This window comes from Sphaeramia orbicularis, chromosome 20 (assembly GCF_902148855.1).
Source record: "Sphaeramia orbicularis chromosome 20, fSphaOr1.1, whole genome shotgun sequence".
NCBI lineage: Eukaryota > Metazoa > Chordata > Actinopteri > Kurtiformes > Apogonidae > Sphaeramia > Sphaeramia orbicularis.
The window spans coordinates 22,062,814-22,083,034 of record NC_043976.1 but is presented as its reverse complement, the minus strand read 5'-3'; the positions used below and the strand labels follow the sequence as shown (position 1 = coordinate 22,083,034).

The 20,221-nt window shown below is 40.4% G+C and overlaps 1 protein-coding gene across 1 annotated transcript in view; it reads right to left on the bottom strand.

Moving 5' to 3' along the window:
- Positions 1-1,263: 1,263 nt before the first annotated feature.
- The window catches only part of sema5a (sema domain, seven thrombospondin repeats (type 1 and type 1-like), transmembrane domain (TM) and short cytoplasmic domain, (semaphorin) 5A), a 120,388-nt gene continuing 101,430 nt past the window's right edge, over positions 1,264-20,221 (bottom strand). Inside the window, exons 17-22 of the mRNA XM_030123771.1 lie at positions 11,909-12,118; positions 9,332-9,502; positions 8,918-9,073; positions 7,493-7,537; positions 5,521-5,732; positions 1,264-2,396 (exon numbers count right to left, since the gene is read on the bottom strand). Of these exons, the coding sequence (XP_029979631.1) occupies positions 2,277-2,396; positions 5,521-5,732; positions 7,493-7,537; positions 8,918-9,073; positions 9,332-9,502; positions 11,909-12,118 (914 nt within the window). The 3' untranslated portion in view covers positions 1,264-2,276. The remainder of the gene's footprint in view (positions 2,397-5,520; positions 5,733-7,492; positions 7,538-8,917; positions 9,074-9,331; positions 9,503-11,908; positions 12,119-20,221) is intronic.

Sequence of the window (20,221 nt, the reverse complement as noted above, 5' to 3'; positions counted from 1 at the left end):
AGCTGCATAAAATGGAAATACTCAACTACAGTACACAGTAAAAATATTCAGTTAAATGTAACAGCTATGGCTTGTTGGAGTTAGAAATATACAACAAACAGTATGCACACATTTGAACTGCATTTTCCAAAGCACATCTAAAGTTCCTCACAACATTCTTTCAACCTCAAACACACTCTCATGCACGTTCACACTTGCACTAACACTGCGTTCTGTATGTGCAGACTTCCTACTTCCTGCAAGAAAAACGTCAGTATCTGTTGCTGCACAGCCTTCACAAGAAGTACGAATGAAGTTGGGGAAAAAGGGAGATTGATTCTTTGGAGTCATGCAGAGCCCGGCCTTACATTGGGCTGCATCAGCACTCCCCCCACCCACAACCTACCAAACAGCAGGGTGATTAATAACAGCCCCTCCATTACCCTCTGCACACAGATGGAACGTCAGGTTGAAGGTTGATGGAGAACAGCACGGTGTGTGGTGTTGCACCACATCATACAGATTAGAGTTTGGACTTCAGACAGCGCCCCCTCCACCTTTACCCCGCTGCCTCACACAATTTGTATCCTTCAGGTATCCTTCCGCTGCTGGAAATGTCATTTGTCACTGTAGAACCCTGCTGAAGACTCCTTTAAAACGCATGCAGAAGGAGACTTTTACTCTGCTTTTGCATGATTTATGAAGCGCTTGTGTGTGCTGCTTATGACTCTTTGGTTCTACTGTGTTTTGCTCTAGGAATATCAAAGTCTCCAAAGTTGTCAGAGCAAACCACAGTGGACGCAAGTGTCCCACGCTTCTAACAGAGTGCCATACATCACTGTCTGCTCTCACTCTAGTTGAAGCCGTCTTGAGCTTATTCAAAAGAGCCAGAGATAAAATACATTTTATGAGATCAAAAACATCAAAGCTTCACAAATGAGATCGTAGGAAAGAATTGTGCACCGGTGATCTGCATAACTCACACTCTGACAAGTCTGTTATGTAGGAAGCCGTTTTTAATTTATGCACATTAACACAAGCAAACATGTAAAAAGAGTTATTTGCAACTGAACCATTGAATAACCTAACATTTGTTTATACACTTTGAACAGAAATATCTCAACAAGATGAATGTATTTCATTTTATAGTATTTGGGTAGCACTCCAGTTGGGGTTTAGGAGAATAGTGTGTACTACGTTCCATCTGTACAGTAAATGCCATTAACACCCTGCTCTCACAAATACATGTTTAACTCAGAGTCCAAAGGAAAAGTGAACACTATCAAAATTCAAAAACCTTTTTTTTTTTAATCTTTACAAAAAATATAAAAGTACGGTGACAAAGACACAACTTGATGCAGGCTGATATGAATACTCCCAATTATTTGTCAGAATGCACATAAACTTTTTTTTTCTCTTTAGAAGAAATGTTTTATTTTTTAAACACTGGAGACATTGAATAAATGTATTTAGAAAAAACTACAGACATGGGATTTCAACTAAAACTTCTGTACAAAAAATATGTAACTTTAAAAGGAAGAAAAAAAGGAAAAAGAAACAATAGGTTAATCACTGCTAGCCTGTAACGGAAAAAGAACAAAAACATGACCATACCTGACCACAGACTTCAAATATCTACATCCTGATTCAAGGACTGGGGTGGATATTGATCCATCAGGAGATTGCTGTAGCAGTTAAAGGTAAAAGCCACCAGGCAGCACCACAGCCTTATGACTCGACAAGCAAAAACCAAGTCCTGAACCTCTGACCAGCAAAAGCTGCTTGCAAATCCCCAAACTTTGGAATGCGATCAATCATGCAAAACAAAACAAAACAGCAGAGAAAACACATCAGATGAAGTCATGCAAAGGGGTTTTGTGGTAACTTCCCTTGTTACAAATACAGGTCTGGTTTAGAGGCTTCACAGGAAAGTTAAAAGGGATCGTTTCCCCCTGTATCTTTAAATTGTCTTTTTTTTATCCTTTTGTCCATGGTGGGAAAACAGATTTCCAGTTGTCCATTTATTTGAGACAGTCAAGGCAAGCTTTGCCTGCAAAAATGTACTTTCCAAGTGTACCCCAAGGCACCTGAGAGAAAGTGGGTGTTTCCCTCTGTTGGCAACGTTATGTGTCTGTGTTTTCATTATATACGAGCTGCCATAGAGTCTCAGAGTGGGACTATGCCACTCATGGTGTCACGAATCTCAATACAAAGCACACAGAAAAGAGTACAGTCAACATGGATGATAGCATTGCTGTCCCAACTATGGTATGGAGTCTGGACTCTTGAATTTAGGGTTAATAATCATCATAGGTGTTGAGGTCAGTGAAGTATGCGTTGGTATAGGTTTTCCCGGCAAGCTGGGGGTTGAAGTACTTATTTCTTTCCTCCAGGATCAGATTGTTTTTGTTGAAGGCCTGTGGATAAAACAGAAAAAGAGATGGAGGAGAGGAGAAAGGGAGAGGAGTCAGTGTGGACTTCTGTGTGACACATGGATCAAAAGATCATTCAGCCCAGATGGCAAGGTTAAAGCAAATTTATCTAAACCAAAAAGAAAATAAAAAAAGAAGAGCAACACAAATCAAAGGGAGGCCGCTCAGCTTATGAAGCATAGATTTTACAGAGCAAGGTCAAAGCATTTGCAAACGGGCTGGAAAAATGATAAGCCACCACAGGGCGAAATTATTTTGATACGCATCCGTATGTCCACCTCTGTCATCGCTAATACCCAGCATCAGCAGTTTTTATGGTCCTCAGATTGTTGGTCCTCTAGGACAATCTAAGCCATAAAAATCGATCAAAAGAGTCACTTTTCGGTTAAACAATAAGCAAGAGCCATGGGGGCATCTTCCCTGTCCCTGTGTGACACGGTAAACATGCAATGAGCCTCTGATGTGGTGCTCAATACAACATCAGCAATTTGGCAAATGGATGTGTTCATATCCAGTCTGTTGTGGAGTGTGTGCTGCGAGTCCCTTGGGGCAGCGTAATTGAACACTTGATGATGCTGCATTTGCTCTTGATGGATGTTTCCGACTGACACTGATAGGGAACGAGTGTGCTGGACAAAAAAACTCATATATTTTGCTTCTTTCCCATTATGTGATTTGCACACAAAGGGGATGCAATGAACCCACCCGCAGCCACAGAGACGGTTATGTGTCTCTGCAGGTGGCCCCACGGCTGCTTTTAAACAGCTGTGCTACTTTGTCTTAAAGCTCCTTAATTGGCTGAAGAATGATTACTTTTGAGTTTCTGGTGCTGTAAACATAAGTTGCTTATGCTATGAAGTGGCATTAGTGATAGAGAGGTGATAGAGGGGCACAATAAATATTAAAAACAAAACAAAACAAAAAAAAATAGGAGAATGAATTTATTTTCTCAAGCCATCAGATCAAACAAAAACAGAAGGACAAAACAAGGAAGACACAAAAAAAAAAATCACAAAAAACATGCAAATGAATGTACTTGTTGAGAGATAAAAAGGAGGGAGGGATACACTGCCTTCTCACAAGCTGGGAGGGAGAAGGGAAGGGGGGGAGGGGGACGAATGGAGGCATGAAGGGGTCTGAGGAGAGAAATAGAAACTAGAGTCTGTACGCCAACCTGCCACACACACGAAGTGCCACAGGAAGTGGAAGGGGCACGTTGGGGAAGAGGAAGAAGCGGATAGGGTCAAAGAGTTGTTGGGGGGGATCAAGAGGCGGGATGTTGTAGAGGTCAGTGGTCAGTGGTTAGTAGAAAATCTCCAGGCCACGCATGGACACCCCCATGTTAGCAGAGAGAGGCTGGTGCATGGCGGGGTCGTCCAAGGGCAAGAGAACCGACACATCTGGCTGCAAGGGGGAGAGGAATTGGCAAGAGTCATCCTCAAACAAACCCGACTACAGCCACGTTCTGTCTAACACGAAGCCTGGACATGTAATAAACTTTACATACAACTGCAGTACAGCCAAACGGTGACTTAGGTATGTGATCATAAACTACACTGTTGGAAACTATCCAGCTGGCAGGAAAACCTGTAAAGTATCTACGAAAAGAAAACATAGAGCATAATGCTAATAACGGCTAAATCGTCAAGGATTATGCCAAAGCTCTCATTCTGAAATATGGCTTCATGTGTTTACTATTTCTTGTTATAAAAACTCAAAAGAGGCAATTTAGAGTTAAAAACTCCCTGCAACATCCAAATCATTTAGGCTAAGTGTGTGATGTTGGAGACAGAATGTACTTTTGGAGAATTATGTTCATTTTTCATGCAGCTCCTTTTGTATTTTCACATGTCTACATTCATATCGGCCTCTATCCGCTACAGAGCTAACTGAATTATGCTCTATGCTCCTGACTCTAATTGCATGACAGATGAATGCTTCTCACACCTATATTCTGCAATGAAATTACATTCAGAGACTTTTGCTTCGAGCCAAAAGATCCCTTCCTCGCTCCATGACAATATCTGTTTTAAATATATTTCTCTATGTGAAGTAGTTTTGCAAAAGAGATACCCAACCGTTTAGTCAGTTTGTATATCTGATATCAAATAGTCCTTTTAAATAGCGAATAATATACTTTGTGATAGGCTAGAAATGCAGAAAAAGGCTGATTTGTGAATATTAAATTACAGTAACTAAATCAGCCTCACTGCTATGCCAAGCTAAGGTTTTGCCTCCAATATGATGATGATTTATGCCAGTGACCTTGAATACATTACAGCCACTTATCAACATTAGGTGCCAGAGCCTTAAAATTGATAGCTAGTGCCAGACAGTTTTTCAAGGGAAAAAGTAAATATATTTACAGTTGTATTAATAAAAAACACACATATCCATTGCTTCTGGAGCTCCTTTTTTTTTTTTTTTTTAGTTTAAATACCACATGGTGTTAAAATTGGTTTCTACTCTTAATTCAGAGCACTGGGAAATGCTGAAAAAAGCCCAGCTGGAGCAGGGAACAGCCATGGACAGGCACTAATCACCGGCTCAGTCTGGCACTAAAAGGCCTGGTCTATCAGTAGAGTGGAGGCTGTTTGTATCCGAAGAGGAGCTGGATCTGTGTCACTGGCGCTCATACATCTGACTATTTGCACTTTAGGAAGCAATAATGATGAAAGGAACCTTTGTAAGCAAGAAGATGTGCAGATAGTGCTCTCGCCTGACTTCCTGCCCACACCCTGATATCTGATTAAATTAGTAGGTTATGAGAAAGCAGTGTATGACCACTGACACACAACAAAGTCACACACTGAGACACACAGAAGAGGAGCACACGGAGAAAAGATGTACGCACTGTCTGTTAAAACGACTAGAGAGTGTCAGTGCTAGACAGGAGGTGGTGTGACATTGAGAGTCATGCAGTAAGAAGTGTATTTAATCACAGCCAACACTGGAGGAAGAGGCAAACTGTTGCTGGCTGACTTCGAGTGGGAGTGTGTGTAATTGATTAAGTAAGGAAATGTTCAAAAATGCTTCTGCGCCTCTACGCATCCAGACATCAGTCAAACATGACCTGTAGTGAACCTATAGCGCAAACCTGTCCACAAACCTTAATGGCTTCCACGGAGTCGTATTTGTCCAGTTTATTGATGTGATTGGTGATGCTGGTGTTGAGTGGCGCGGCAGAGATGGGGTGGATGACGGTGGCGTCGTGGGACTGCTGCTGATAACGCTGGCAGTAAGAGTACACCAGCAGGGTAACCAGGCAGCCGAGGATGGAACTGCTGAGCCCCACGGCGATCATGTGGAAGAGGTTGAAATCTGCGAAAAAAAAAAAAAAGAGGGAGGGTGTGAGAGTGAGAGTCTGGGGTAATTCCCTGTCAATTCACACAAGTGGAAACAGTAATTGAAGCTGTAATTCATATGGTAATGATGCAGTGTTCTGCAATAAAAAACCCTTCTGGACTGTGGCAGAAAATAAAGAATATTTGTGTCTTCTTTCTGTTTTTGTCATATTCTTATCACCCTCTTTCTACTACAATAGAATACCAAAGATGAAAGCTGGGAATTTTTCAAACAGATGTAAAGCAGCACTTACAAGAGCATAAGGCTAAAAAATTAAACAATTTAATAACACCGAACACAGTTTTAAAAATTAAAACCTATTTTCTGTGTATCTGTAAACATATGCTGCATATTAAGAAATTTCCCATTAATTTCAGCAATTTAATGATTTAATTAGAATTGTGCTTTTCTCTGATTACTCTTCTATAATTATTAGAGTCTGGCAGGACAAAAAGAAATTATCTGCTGCATTCATTTATGCATTAATAATGCAGTAAGCCAAGTGAGGATCTGCATGGATAGAGGCATAAAATGTATAGAAACACAATGATGTACCTTTTTTTTTTTCCACGAACCATAAAACTGTTTTATAGAAAGATTTAATTAAAGGAAATGAGGAAAATAGAGTGCTTATTTACAACTAACTATTTCGACTAAAGCATTTTTCTCTATAGGGTTATCTTTAATTTCTTTTCTAAAACACATAGGGAAGAGCTGTAAGTATTGTCTTCACGTCGCAGAGCTCCCTGACAGGGTGCATATGGCTTCCTTCCAATAAGCTAAGTAATGATAGCTACAGCTGTCTGAGCCTGCGTAAAAAGCAGAACGCCAGTCCCTAAAGCGTCACTGCTCCTCATGTAGCTTATTGCTGTGAGCGCGGGGTGCTATTGATGGTGACTAAGATGGGTCTATCTGCATTTTCATCAGGCCAGGACAACATTTTCATATCTGGATTGCTGCAGCAGGGAACACCGTTAAAAGCCATTATATGTATTCACTCCAGCTCTGTGGAAATTACAGTGTTGGTAGACCCTTTAGTACTTGGACTTCATTGAAAAGATGAAGCAAATTAAAGCTGCAGGAGGCAGAAATCGGGGAAAAATGGTAGAATATGAAAACACACGCCTTCCTCCTGCAGTTCTCTCCTTCCGATCTAAATCAAAAGCCTAAATATAAAGACAGATGACCTGATGATGTTTCATGCTGCTTTGGAATAATCAGACCAAAATAGGATGATTAGGACATTTTCTCTCAGACTTTTTTAAATTAAGATGCACTGAGAGGTAATTAGGGATTTTTGCACAAAAAAAGGCTTTAAAGCTACAGAATCTACTGTCTTATTTTGTGTTTGGTACTTAAACCTTGTGGAAAAAAAATGCTACCTACTGTCCTGCCCTTTAGATGACATTATTCCATTTTGTGAAGTAATGACAGTTGGTATTTATGGATTGGCAAGAGTGCTACAATTGAGGAAAAAAACAAAAAACAAAACAAAACTCTACCTTCAAATATATTTAATGATCAGATTGACTTTTTTCCATTTTGGGGGCATTTTAAAGTGAATTGTTGTGCCTTTAAGCAGCTTTTCATTGCAGACACACTGTGCTTGTATAATGTCAGTTGCTTTTGCTATCAATCTACTTTTCCTCAGCCACACAAAAACACACACACACACACACACATATATATATATATATATATATATATATATATATATATATATATATATAAATTACCTCCGCATCGCCTCTCCTCCTGACTTGAGCGTGCAATGGAGACTTCTGAAAAAGAATAAGAAGGCGCAAAAGGCAGCAGAGTTAGGGCCAAATCCCCTGTTATCGTGACAAATTGTACCCTTGAAGGTGAGCACGGGGATGAAGACCGTACTCAATATGAAGCAGATTATCGTAAAAAACTACGCAAGCTAATCACAGCTGTGGCACCTGGAGTGGTTTATGAAAAGTATCAGCTCTCATTACAGGAAACGAAGTACAAGACGTTACTAATGAACCTTAATGGACTACCTTTCCCATTAAAGGGGATGGATGATAAGGTATAAAGCCAAATGGGTAATTCTATAAAGATTCGTGAAGGGTTTTCATGAGTATTATAACCCTGCTAATTAATACAGAAAGGTTACAAATAGGTGTTTGAATCAAATGTTTACTCTACCCAAAAATGTATTATTCCTGAAGTTTGGGGATTCTACTCATAAACACAGTAGAAAAATATATTTAACTTTTGCCAAACACACAAACATTTCATAGTGGTGATAAAATCTGAAAAACAAAAGCATTATTTGTTACAGGGGTTTGCTTTAATGATCTCTGAGCAGCTGAATCAATGCTCTTGGGTACCTCACATTACTGGCTATCAATAGGGAGATGTCTAAGCTGATATCAATACTAATGGGGTGTGGGTTTGTGTATGTAGATTTGGGTTTCTGGAGGAGTTTCTGAAGTCTGAATCGATCAGAAAGAGTGTTTCGTTGCAGTGGTATCATCTACTATGTTATCCTATATTTAAAAAGAGTTGTTAGAAAGTCCTTTAAGTCAATAATCACATAGCTAATTGATACAGATTGATAATTAAAGGGTATTTTGCATTAGTTAAACAACAGTGAAGAAATAAAACATAAAAGGAAAGATCCTTGCAGATGTGACAATTAAACCAGCTTAACATGTACAGAATACAGCAGAGAGAGGCTATTTGCTTTCCTTCTAATATTAGAAAAAAAATGAAACTGCTGGTGTAAGAGCTATTTTACATGGCCTGACAACACTCCTAGGCTCATAATGAAAGTAATATAGCAGTAAGGCTGGTGGAATGTGTAGGGAGACTGCTGCCCTAAAGTGAAGAACTTGGGTTCGCGCCCTTGTGTAATCACCTGCCGCACTCACGAGTCCTTGAGCAAGTCACTTAATCCCCAGCATCCCCAAAAGAGCTGCCCTGTCACTGAACCTGACCTTTGACCTGACACAAGTCCCTTAGAGGGATCAAGAATGTATTTCATTATCATAGGATTCTCGGAAAAGACATGAATTACCGCTGTAGGCATATGGGTGTGTGTGTGTGTGTCTGTGTTAAACTGTGTGTTTAGTCATGCATGACAGCCCAAGACATTACTGATGAAATGAGGCTACAGTAATGTGTGTGTTCACCTGGTATAAAATTGGAGTCAGGAGAGCATGGCCTGGTCTCGCTGCTGTTTCCAGAGCACTGGTTTCCAGTGGGAAACAGGACATCACAGTGACGCACACGCAGCTGGGCCCCGTTGGAGTCACAGTGGGACCACTCAGACCAGCTGGACCAACTCTCTGGGAATGGCAATGACAACATATCTCACAACCTGTCTGCTACACTTCCATATAAATGTGTTCGTGCGGTGGAGAGTTTGCAAATGCCTTCAGCAGCATATTAGTCATGCATGAGTGGCCTCCGAGGGGGCCAAGGGAGACTAAAGAAAATAAGCAATGAACCTGTGATGGATTGGTGGCCGAGACGAGGCCCTAAGCTGCTTATCACTGAAGTGTGAGTGTGTGTGTGGGGGTGGGGGGGGTGCTGTGTGTGAATACCTGGACAGGCCTGAGTGTTGCATAGTGCTTCTTCAGTGTGCAAGCCCAGGCAGATGTCCCCTCCATAAGCTGGTGGGGGGTTGCTGCAGGTTCGTGTCCTCATGTAGTGTCCTCCTCCACACGTCACAGAACACTTGGACCATGAAGACCAACATGACCAGCTGCCGTCCACTAAACCCAGCAGGGGAGCAGATAAGAGAAACATTTCAGTCCATTAGGTAATGCATTCCTCTTTCTGCAATCCAAAGATGGATTTAAATGATAAATTGGTGAAGGTAATACACAAACACTCTGAAAGCCTGAGTGATTACATTAGTGTGAACAGATTAACTTAATGATGTAAAGCAACAGGAAACAGTTAATATTTTTCTGGATTTCTGGCAGAGTACTCCCCAAAAATCATGTTTTCATGTTTTCTAGGGATTGGGTTCCAGGTCATTTGAAAAGACAATTTCCTCTCAACATCAAGTGATCGGAAGTCATTCCAAACCATTTCATAGAGCGATGCGTGACACAGAAATGTGAAGCAATTTGTATATGTGTGCATGTATGTGTGTATTGGTGTGAAACCGAGTGTTTTGAAGTGACAGGAACTGTGCTTCATCCAGCTGTTATAGCAAATGTCTGACCCCCCTCCTCTGAACTAAACAGACTCTCTTCTGATTAATAAAGATAAATGGACCATTACAATCTCTGTTATTGTTGCTCTCTTCATGCTGTGCCAAGTGGCAAACACTATTCTAACAAATGTGAAAATTCATACACTCAGAAGCCGTAAAAAAAGTGTTAGAGAAGGACATAGGGAGAAATAAAAAGAGGTGGAAAAACAGCAATGAAACAGGGGTAATCTTTAACCATGAAGAGGTAAATATCCTTCACCAATGATCTGGATGAGACCTCACTTCATCGTGGCAGAGAGAAATTCCCTTTTCGGAACCACTTGAGAATTACTTTTAAAGACCGGAGGATAGCTGGCAGCACCGTGCAGGTAATTGAAGTTGCAGATGCTTTTTGTCATCTCAGTGTAATTTCTCTATCACAAAGTGACACATAAGTCGATTCCTGGCCTTCCATGACGGATCGTCTCATCTCAGCCACAGACGCAAGAAAAACATGGATTCATTTGTTTCCAAACCAGATGGATGGTAGGCATAACCCCTATTCTTTCCTTTTTCTTACAAAGTGCACAAATACATAATAGCACTGGATTAACCAACTGGCCTACCTGCACGGTCTGCCTACCTCAAAATAATATCTCAATTTCAGTGGGGCGCTAATTAGGTATGCATTAGTATTCATTTCTATTCAGGGTATGTTAAGTCAGTTCCTTTGGGGGACAGCAGCACAGTGTTGTTCATCAACACATTGTAGCTTCAGTGTTATTACTGTCAACATCCCAGAATAGGTGTAGAACACGTATTAGCATAGAGATGTGGCGCAGTGGAATCAAAGCGCATTCATTCACCATGTTACTCAAGAGGAACACTTGTGGAAACCATAAAAAGCAATGCACTCCAGGATGAAGCAAATCTACAACTCTCAGATCCATGGAAAGTCTTTGTCTACGCACAAGGCTGATAACAGCTCACAAAGTTAGTTCCTGTGTTCGGGACTGAATGGCATGCACTATCACTAAATGAATTAACAGACGGTAAAAACAGCATCGATGGCTGTTCATTCTCTCGTCTCTTTTGCTTGCTTACAACGTGGCAGAAGTTATGAAGACAGACTGCGGGTGTTGAAAATGATGCGTGAATTCAGGCTTTTAACAACACACCCAAAGCTTTTCTCTAGGGCGCTTGATTAATAATCATCTGGTACACCGTCCTGCTTGTCTGCCTGGTTTCTGTGTAGGATACCAGGTGTGCTTTATGCCAAACTAAGCACTGGATTTCCATTTAGACAGCTTACTTCTCTTGTCAGACAGAGTATTCTTTTAATTAGAAAGCTTCCTCTTGCCGTCTTCTGCTAGAGGAGTGTTGAAAATGCATTGTCTCAGGGCTTTTCACAACAGAATAAGGCCTCCCATAGCTGGCAGCATAATTACCCGGCAATGTAATTACATACTGGAGCGCCACAGGGATTGTCTCTTTGATTCCTGGTGAAAATTGGGGTCTCCGTCACACCTCTTATCTGCAACTGATTTCTTTTGTTGTTCTTGATGATTTGGTAAGTCATTTTGCCACTGTAATTTTTTTTTTTTATCTATTAATTCAGAGAGAAAAACTGTGAGTGCGATGGTGAGCTGTGTATATTTTCCTGTGATGAATGAACCAGAACGCTGAATAAGTAATCTCCTCCTGCCTTTATCCTCATGGTTCCATTGTGGATAGTCTGCAAATACTACATTACAAATAAAAAGTTAAGGATATTTTAAATTTTTGGGTTATTTTTTTCAGTTGGGATTCTTGCACAGCGCTTTTTACTTTTTTGTGTATGAACTGAATTGAAACACATTTTTTTTAATGACCAGACATAGTTTTATTTACAAATGGCAAAAGTGACAAAAAAAAATACAAAGAAAAGAAATATCCTTAACTTTTTGTTTGCACTGTATATTTGTGTTAAGCCTCTTACCTGGACAAGGAGTGATGTTACATTCCTGGTACTCCTGTGCCGGCCCCAGGCAGGTCTGACCTCCATACTTGGGTTCTGGGTTACTGCATGTCCTCTTTCGACTACGGATTCCACGACTGCAGTCCCTACTGCACTGTGACCAGGAGCTCCAGGCCGACCAGCCACCATTCACCGTGTGACCTGAGATCCTCCCTAGACGAAGAACCTCACCTGTCAGAGACCAGAGACAGCGCAAAAAAAAAAAAAGTGAGAATATAATCAAAACAAGTGGATGCTTTTACAACTGTGAATGCCTTTTTTATGGTATGGTTAGCTTTTCTCAGCATTTAGACAACATTTCCTGTAAACATGGCAATTTTCATTGCTTTTTTTTTTGTAAGAAAGTGGATGATTCTTGTCCTCCCTTCCTGGCATCACTATGTGTATTTGTTCTGAACAGCAAGAAGAGGGCAGAGAGTCAATAAAAGTGCTTGATAACAGTGAATGTGTCTTTACTCTTGCAGCTGGAAAACACTCTAAAAGCTTTAGCTCCATTTGTGCTGAAGGAGCAGTATCCTACCCCTGTTTGGTGTTACTTCCACAAGGTTTTCTTCCAGTAGTAAATTAATTCTAAATAAATACATAAAGGCCAGGCTCACTCCATATACTTGCACTTGTTCATTTTTGTTCTAAATCAGCAACTTTACTTTTTGTCCTGCATATTATTATAAAAAAGCCACTGTACTTCCCTCTTCTTTTGGGACATAAAATTGTGGAGGAGGAGAGATAGATAATTACAAATCAGTTGCACAAATGTAATTCATCATTTAATTCTTCACAGACCTCTTGTCATTTTCCTAAAGATTGATTCAGTGAGAGTGGAGTGTGTCCTGTCAACACACACCGTGCCCGCTCATCAAACAACATCAGCTGACTAATCTGTGTACTCTCATCTGGAATGAGTCGAATAGAGGATTCCTAATGAAATATGAAACTGTAATTTCTATTAAACCATAATTACTGCACGCATTAATCAGTGCAGTGGAAATGGGCCTAGCGCTGAGAGAAAGAGAGCGGAGTAAAAAAAAAAAAAAAAAAAAACCAAAAAAAGGAGAATGCTTCTGGCCTTTTGTGAATGAAAAGCGTGAACTCATCTGTTTGAGTGAATGATAATCACCTCCAATGAAATTCAGTCACTGTCCGGGTACTTCTGTAATAACTCACTCTTTCGACAAACTAGGTTATTATCTACTTTTTCATATTATAATAGAAGTCATATTTTTGCCAATATTGTCTCTGCTTTGCATCATTCTGCCTTTTCTCACTTCAGTGACTTTAAAGTAGAGGTGAAAATGTTTTTGTGCTTTTTAGATGGACATCAGTACAATATGCAGATCTTGGGCTTTAATCAGTCGACAGTGCCCCTGCAACCTTCCTTTTAGTTTGTACAATTCTCCTTGTAATCTCATATCCATCCTGGTTATTATCACTATCTTATCATTTTGTTCACTGCCTTTCAGAGCCTTTATCATCTTTTCTGTCTGTCTCCCCCATTAACCTTCCGATACTTTTTTTGTCTCCGTCTCGCTCGCTCTCTCTCTGTCCTCCAGCTTGGCCTCGTTGTTTTGTCAGCATGCTCTTTTCACTGACAGTTATCGTGGCACAGCTGCTTTGTATTCTCAGGGAGAGGACAGTGTGTTTACCTAGCGCAAATCCTCGACCTCTTCATAACTAGGGCCGACCTTGGCAGTGCACAGGCCGCCTCACCCCAGCATCAAGCTGGCGTGAGCGCTGACAGACCCGTCGAGGCCCCGGCTCTTTATCGATTCTGAGCAGGCTGTGGCATAGACAGTCTTGCCTGCTACTGTGACCCATACTCTTTATCAACCCCCCCTTGAGTCTGTAGAGACCGGACTACTGCTACGCTCCTGAGGCGATGCCATGCTTTATAATCATCCCTGTCATGCATGCAAACGTGAATCCACATGTTATGAGAGTGTTGTAGTCATGTGGGCCCACACACGCTGACCCCTATACACAGTGGTATTCAGCACATGCACCTCACAGAATGATGTAAGCATGTCCACTCAATTATAACCTACAATACAAACACTCAGCGCTTTGCTGACTTGGCTTGTGACTGCTCTGATTTACTGTGCCTATTGTTAATGCTGCTTCACAGGGGCTGCCCTCCTGTCTCCAAAACAAACAGCGTGGTGCCCTCCCTCTTAAATAGGTAGCAACTGGATCTATTGATCTGCACAAGAACCACACACAGCCCAAGAGAATAAATCCTCACACTCCTGACGAGCTGGGTGAGCCAGAACTAAAAAGGACACAGCGCAACATCCAATAGTCACACCGCAAAGAAACTAGGACATTAAAAAAAAAAGGCTCCAGACTCTCCTCAGTCAACGTCACACCCTGCTCAGAGGCAAAATCCTCTGTAAACAAATGTATGAACTTGTGTGTGCATCAAAGAGAGAATACGGCCATATGTGAGATTAAGAAAAACTGAAACAGGGACTCTGAGGCCAAATAGACATGCAATACTGTGCAATCTAATGGTCATGATAAGCAACCGTAAAATCAAATGTTGGATGGAAAGAGAAAAATTAGATGGAGAGGGCGCAGCAACAAGAAACAAATTTGAGAGATGGAGAAGTGGAAAAGTCAATAATTTTAACTGCACAAAAGAAAAGCATGACCATGTGTAAAGTTTTATCGACACTGTTATACTTGACCGCAGTGAAAGAGGCAAAATGGGCTACTTCTTTCACCCTGTCCTAGATTCAGAATAGCACGTTTAATCCCAATTACTCCTTTCCTCTCCTCCCCATCCTTTACTTTCTCTATCAGATCGACAATATCTCCCTGTGGAGAAACTGAGCTCATTCATTATGATTGTGTTGACTACACTCAGTATTTACAAATGAACGACTCTGTTTTCATATGTCATGCCATATAAAACCATAAAATGAGGGCCTCTGGTCACTTGCAGTGGAAGGATGTGACAGTAGTCCCTGAGCTGTCCTGGGGTCTGCCAAGTGCTAGTTGACCCAGCATCCCTCCAGAGGGATATTCACATGCAAGAACCAATTAAAAGTTTGTTAAGAGTGCAATTAAAATCCCATGCCTGAAGAACATGAGGGATTAGTGCACACGTAGGGAAACACAGAAGCACAAACAACCAATTTCAACAAACATTAGAACAAAGTTTTAAATGCTAACTTCATGAATACAGGGATTCATAGATGCAATAAGATGTTTGCTTAAGTCACCTGAGGAAAGACTTATGAAACTGAAATGCCTTAAAAACAAAAATTAAGATTATCAGTGCAGCTGGCACTAAAATACAAAATTTCATGCCAGCTGCTTAATTGTAAAGTTTATGTTTCAAATGCATGTTATTATTTTCCCTTTATTTGTGTTTGGGGAGTTTGATTTTCTAACAATGTGCTACACATTGCGTGATTTGATTGCTGTTCTTCTGACTGACAATTTACCCAAAAGTGCTCTGTCAAGGAGGATGCACAAAATAGTCCCTGCTGCTTCAACCTATTGCAATAACAGAACTTTGACATGAAAATGAAGGCAACCACATATTTACTGTGATGATCACTTTTTACACCTTTTCCATTTAATGTCACTGCTGCTTGTTTTGTTCTCATAGAATTAACAGACAGCATCAGGGTGTGACAGGTATATAGTATGTATGTATCTGTTTATATGTAGAGTAAACAACACATATTTCACAGTAATATTACTATTAATTACACCTACTTTGTAAATAATGCACATACACAAACACAACACAAAATAATATTACACAAAATATATATCACTACTTGTTTCTAGCCCTTTAACCTGTAGCAAATACAATCAGAGGTAACAGAAAATAACAGATCGGTACGAAACAACATATATCAACACCTGTTTCTATCCATTCTAGGGTACAACTAGCTGGAGTAGTGGGCTTCGAGTATATATTTGTGGTAATTGTAGGAGCTTGCAAAAGAATGACTCAACTTCAACAGGCTGAAATTGCTGACAAATAGGGTCGATCTTTTTCTACCTAAACTTATTTCCATCAAAGAAACTTTTTCCTTCTCCCCAGTAATTTGAAGTGTATTGGAGCTCTGTGGTAATATCCAGTCAGATTGGTCAACAAAAGCAACAAAGCGGAAAGTGAACCAATGTCAGAGCAGACAGGGAAAGGCAAGCTTATCACAAAGTCAGCATGTCAAAGTCAAACTTTTCTTTGGTTAATACTTATGGTTGATACCTGATTAGAGGGAACTGTCAAAAGCTGAAAGCATGATGCTTTTTTAAAAATAATTTCATGCAAGCATGTTGTACAAAGAGTGTTTTTTTTCTCCTTTTTTACCAACAAAGGACCATTTTTCTATGCCAGTAGCTTCTGTCACCATAACTACACCACTCTACAAGTTCTATATTAAGGGTTGAGATGAAACAGTCAATCATTGGCATTACAGAGGTATCAAAGATAACTGTGATCAGGGCTGTCATCTCAATCTGACTATACTATATCACATAGCTTTTATCTGAGGCAGAACAGGCAGAGACATATGAATCCAGAAATGTTTGCCATTTAATACCAGATAAAGAGTACAAACATGTAGAGATCACGTAGCCCAATAGAAGCAGCAGTGCCAGAAAATTAACTCGGAGCAACTCCATGCTGACTTATCTTCTCAGCCAGGCCTCTGCTTTCTTTAAAAATAATAAGAAATCCATAGGAAATGAGAGTGTTGACTGTGGGGAGAAGGGCAGGACAGAAAAACAGAAAGACAATAAGAGGGATGCCTTTGACGGTTGTCATCCGTCAGAGGCGTCCCTCAGCACTGTCCTGTGCCTACTCAGTGTCTGCTCATGACATCTGTGCAGGAGAAACTAATCTGTCGCCCATGAGAAGGCTCTGGCCTTGATACCAGATCAGCTGAAGTGAAACACATCAGGCTGCTGACATACCACCGTTTCTCCCTGAGAAAAAAATGAAGCCATCACTCATCGACACAAGCCAGCAAAATTACAAACTCACATCCCTCTACAGAAACGTCTTTCATCTTTCCTGAGCTTTCATTTCCCTTAGTGTGTCTGCAACTGTCTTTGCAAGATGCAAATGTTGAAAAATACTGCATTGGATGCTTGATTTCAGAACCATTTAAAGCTTGGAATTCCTATTGGGGCATCATGACACGACAGTGACTGAACATTTAACTTCCTATTCCTATTTTACTCTGCAGTGATATTGATTGAATCAGGCAGGAATATCTGTTTCAGAGAGGTATAGCTTTGGAGCAACCATTATTTATATTGTCTGTTGGTGCAGTAGGCTATCTTTTAGTATATCAGCAGAGAGCTCACGAAGTAAATAATAACAAAATGATGATTTAGTTAAAGGCAGATAAAAGGCAGGAAGGTGTTTTGATTTCTTGACGTAACATGACGGTAAATTCAGTTTTTTTGTAAACAACATGGTGTTAGTAATTTTGTCTCAGCTACTGACGTTGCCTTGAGCAGGATGTTGAACAGGATGAATGGGTGAAACCTAGGAATTTTTTTGGATATTAAAACACAAATTACTGCCTTATTCAGAAGAGATGAACTGGCAGGAAAAGGAAAGCTAAGTTTAATAAACTGTCCGTAGGATTCCTGCAGAGGGACGATTAAATCCAGATGTCTATACAGACAATTACTTATATGATCAAATGTTTGGCTTTTTATTCAGGCATGTGAATTAGATAAGGAAAAATGGCTGCAAGAACAGCAAGACTAATTACTGGGCGTACATGACGAGAGAGGTCTTTAAATCACTACAGATCTTAAGTAATTAACTCATCACCATCATTAAGCTATGATCACTGATATGAAACCTCTCAGCATGTTATATAAAGACCCATTGTGAATGCTTGGTTAAATCATACATTCGTAATATAATTATCTATAATAAAGAAGACAGATAAAGATGTTAATATGAAGGACAAGGAGAAACTAAGAAAGAGAGAAACTAGTGAGAGGTCAGGACGGCAATGAGCATAACTCAGGCAGAAATTTATTGTCTTTATTGACGCAGGATTAAAACTTCTCATCTGTTTATCACAGACAAGACCTCCAGGTGTGCGTCAATAACATGCTCTGCATCTCTGAAAACAGTCTAAATCATTAAATGTCAGCTATCTTGGATAACTCTGATGCTCAAAGCCACAAATATTGTGACATTCTGCCGCTGGCAATAGGAGATGAAGAGGATTTCAGGCAACATGGATGACAGGAAGGGCTTTTTATCAAAGGGGAGGGAAGTGAGACAGTGAAACAGTAAGAAGACAACACCCCTCCTAATACTATACACTGACCTTAAATAAGAAAACAGGGAGGGCTAGGGAAATGCTTTGTTCTTTAAATGGAGAATAATATCATTTGCAAATACTATCTCTATATATTTCGCCTCATTGTTCATTGTGTGACAGGCTAAAACACATATACAATCATGTGGCAGCATTTTTTATAGCGGCCCCACAGGAAAACTTCATGTTGTGCAGAAGATTGTAATCGATAGCGAGTCGCCTAATGCAAATAGTAAATCTTTATCGGGTGACACACCATTCCTTTTGGGTGCTCATCTTCTCAGAGGGATCTTGGAATCCTTTGGCCTGGTCGCGAACATCAATACAGACCAACACTACAGCTGTAATTATCCTGCAATGTCCTCTTGGTTAAAAAAAGTTAACTAGTGTCGTCAGGGCTCAGGCAACCCAGGAGAGGCGGATAGGTGGGCGGAGGACATATTGGAAAAGCGTCATGTGCGCACACATACACACAAACAGACACACATATCCACCCACTCCTAAAACTGGCAGATCAGCACAAACAAACACACACTTGATTCCACCTACTCACACGCTCCCACCAATACACACACCAGTGCTCACCAGATGGATGGCAAGTCTGATAATAGTTGAAATGAAGAAGTGGATCGCTGGAGTCCATCCCCTTTTTTGACAGTTATGACTTAAAACTCCTCTGAGAAGTGAATCATATTGAAGTCTGGAGATGAACAATCAACATGGGACAAGCGGAGAGTATCACACAGAGGCCATGTGCACCTTAGCCTTCTTAGCCTTCTTTTCACTCAGGCTGTGGAATACAACTGAAATGAAAACAGCATTTTTAAGGATGAAGACATTGCTTCATATTTGCTCAAAAGAGCACAGTTGAGCATTTCATGAGGCTTTCAATAGCCAAAATCTTTGAATGCAGCAGTTTTGATGTTGAAAGGAAGTTTGTTCCTCAGCAAGTTCATAATAGAAAAGAAATAAAGTTGTGCTTTCATGTAAAATCCAACATATTCACAAGTTCATTCAATGCGGGTAAAGATTTGACACAATGCCTGCAGTGGAGATGCCAACTGCATACCTAACACTGCCAATATAAGTGTAAAGTAAAGTGCAATACCATCAGGATAATCACTGGTGCTAATAATAATAATCTCTGGCCTTGTGCTCATAATGAAGTTTGTCTTTGTTAACAGGGAAATTATAAACGTCCCTCAAGAGGATGTAACTTGTAACACAGCTAGTACACAATTTACACCTAAGCTGAGTTAACAGTTTTGCAATTTTTTCTGGTGTCAGACAGGAAAAAACAACCCCCATGTTTGTACACTGGTTGTTTGAGGGTTTTAAAGTGTGTACTGTGCAGCTCATACATCACCATCTGCCTATAGGCTGCTTATGTCCTACAGCCCAGACTGACACACTGCCAAAAAATGACTGCTGAACACACAGCCATCTCTTTTCAGTTAGTGTAAACACTGCAGCTGATCTGATGTCTGGTGACAACCTCTAATGAAACACTTTGTGTCTGTGACTTCCTTTCGCTAATCAGAAACAAGACAGACCTATTAAAGCTCAACTCTTGGTTTGCTAATGTCTCAGATGTGTGGCTGTCACTCCTCTAAAGGCTTTGAATGTGAAGTTAAGTTTCCTCTGTCTACCTGCCAGTGCTCATTTAAAACCCTTCAGAAAAATGTAAATGCTGTTTAAAAGTGTGAAAAGAACAGTCTGTACCAACAATGGCCATGATGTGAAGAGAGAGACGTAGATTAATAATCAGAATAAGGAAGAAGAGAAATCAGAGGGGAGAAAAGTGTACATTAGGAATAACTATGGTGATTACCACATCATGTGGCTTGTGAATGGTGTGGACCACCCAGAGACACAGATGGGAGGCTGCAGCAGCTTAACCAAGCGCTAATTCTAAAGCCCTAAAAAAATCTCTTTTCCCCTCTGAGACCATAAACAAACTTTAACG